The sequence below is a fragment of the Penaeus monodon genome, chromosome 35 (assembly GCF_015228065.2).
Source record: "Penaeus monodon isolate SGIC_2016 chromosome 35, NSTDA_Pmon_1, whole genome shotgun sequence".
Taxonomy (NCBI): domain Eukaryota; kingdom Metazoa; phylum Arthropoda; class Malacostraca; order Decapoda; family Penaeidae; genus Penaeus; species Penaeus monodon.
The window spans coordinates 33,998,048-34,000,034 of NC_051420.1; the positions used below are offsets into that span (position 1 = coordinate 33,998,048).

At 37.0% G+C, this 1,987-nt stretch overlaps 1 protein-coding gene across 1 annotated transcript in view; it reads right to left on the bottom strand.

The window, feature by feature from the left end:
- LOC119595304 overlaps window positions 1-1,767 on the bottom strand; it is a 7,472-nt gene extending 5,705 nt beyond the window's left edge. The window contains exon 1 of the mRNA XM_037944460.1: window positions 1,671-1,767. Coding sequence (XP_037800388.1) covers window positions 1,671-1,767 — 97 coding nt within the window. The remainder of the gene's footprint in view (window positions 1-1,670) is intronic.
- Window positions 1,768-1,987: the final 220 nt, after the last annotated feature.

The following is a 1,987-nucleotide window of genomic DNA, read 5'->3' on the forward strand; positions in this document are numbered from 1 at the left end:
GGTCAGACAACGAGAGAAACAGCTAAATAAACGACAGAAAAGGGGCGAGAGAGACATCGAAGCACCCACACGAATAAAGAGAAATAGACAGGTATAAACACAGACGGAAGACAGATAGACATGCAGCCTGAGGGTCAGACAGAGAGAAGAATAGATAAATAGATGGGGAGAGAGGGACAGCAGAGCGGCACAACCCGTATTTCCCGGGTGGCGGCACCTGGCTATCCATCACAACAAAGTTTCTCAAGTAGAGTCCATTACAGGTCCCAGAACGGCCGGGGATATATCATCCATTTAAGACAGGGATCGAAAGGGGAATATGAGGAAGAGAGAGAGAGAGAGAGAGAGAGAGAGAGAGAGAGGGGAAAGAGACGTAATAATAGAGAGAAAGAGGGGAAGAAAGAGTGACCCCCAAAAAAAAAAAAAAAAAAAAAAAAAAAAAAATATATATATATATATATATATATATAATATATATATATATATATATAATATATATATATATAATATATATTAATATATACATATTAATATATGTATATATATATATATATGTATATATATATATATATAAATATATATTATACTATATCAGTTCATGAATAAACTGATAGGGGAGACAGGATGAGACACATACAAAGTGCTACATCTATTGAGATCAAATTTTCAAACGTGATTCCGAAGTCACCGCCTCAGAGCATTGATAAATCCTAACAATACTAATTGTTCGTTAATTGAGTCTTTAGCAATATCGCTATGAATATTAAAATTTTCGGAAAACAAACTTTCCGCGAAATTTAGGTTCTCTCTATAGATGCATTCATGAATATAAAAAGACTCACACATATACATACACACATAAACAGACACACACATACACACACACACACACACGCACACGCACACACACACATATATATATATATATATATATATATATATAGAGATATATATTATATATATATATATATATATATATATATATATAATATATATATATATAGAAATATATATACATATATACATACATATATACATACATGTATACATACATATATAAATACATACATACATACATACATAAATGCATACAAATATATACACACACAAATACAAACACACACAAAAGACAAAACACACACACGCATATATATAATATATATATATATATATATATATATATATATATATAGATATATATATATATATATATATATATTACATATACACACACACACACACACACACACACACACACACACACGCACACACACACACACACACACACATATATATATGTATATATATACAAAAAAAATTATGTGTATATATATATATATATGTGTGTGTGTGTGTGTGTGAACACACACACAATACATATATATACGCACATACAGGCATCATGCTCAGGGTGATGTGAAGCGATGGTGTGGGGTCTAGTTACCTAGATGTTAAGTACTTGCATGCCTTCTCGTTTGCAGCTGCCACCGCTGCCTAACTTAGTGCGAAAAAGGCAACAGCTCTGCATGAGCCTCCCTTACCATTTCACAGCCCCTCCACCATCGAGACTTCTGCAGTGCTTCTTCGTGGCCACCCATGGAAACTGGGCACCTTGCGGTCCCAGGCTAAACTGCAGGGGATCTCGGAGCAGCAGGAGGCCCCAGAGCTACAGTCATGGCCCACCAACACACCCTGGCTCCATACCAACTCCTGCCCCTCAATCACCCTGAGGTTAATGGGCGGTTCAGGGGCAATGGACCTTACCATCTTCCTCCCCCTGGATAAAATTCACTGGCAAAGACTTATATAAATGGAAATGCTGGGGCGAGGGGTACAACAAGTGAGACGGACTGTGGGTCCTGTTAGGAAGGTGAATGTTGGAGTGCAGGATGGGAACGAAAGTTACTCGTCCTGCTTGCGCCTTGGAAGATGCTAACCCTGTTTTGGGCCTGTGGGGCAAAGTCCAAGGGATCTCCACAGGTAGACA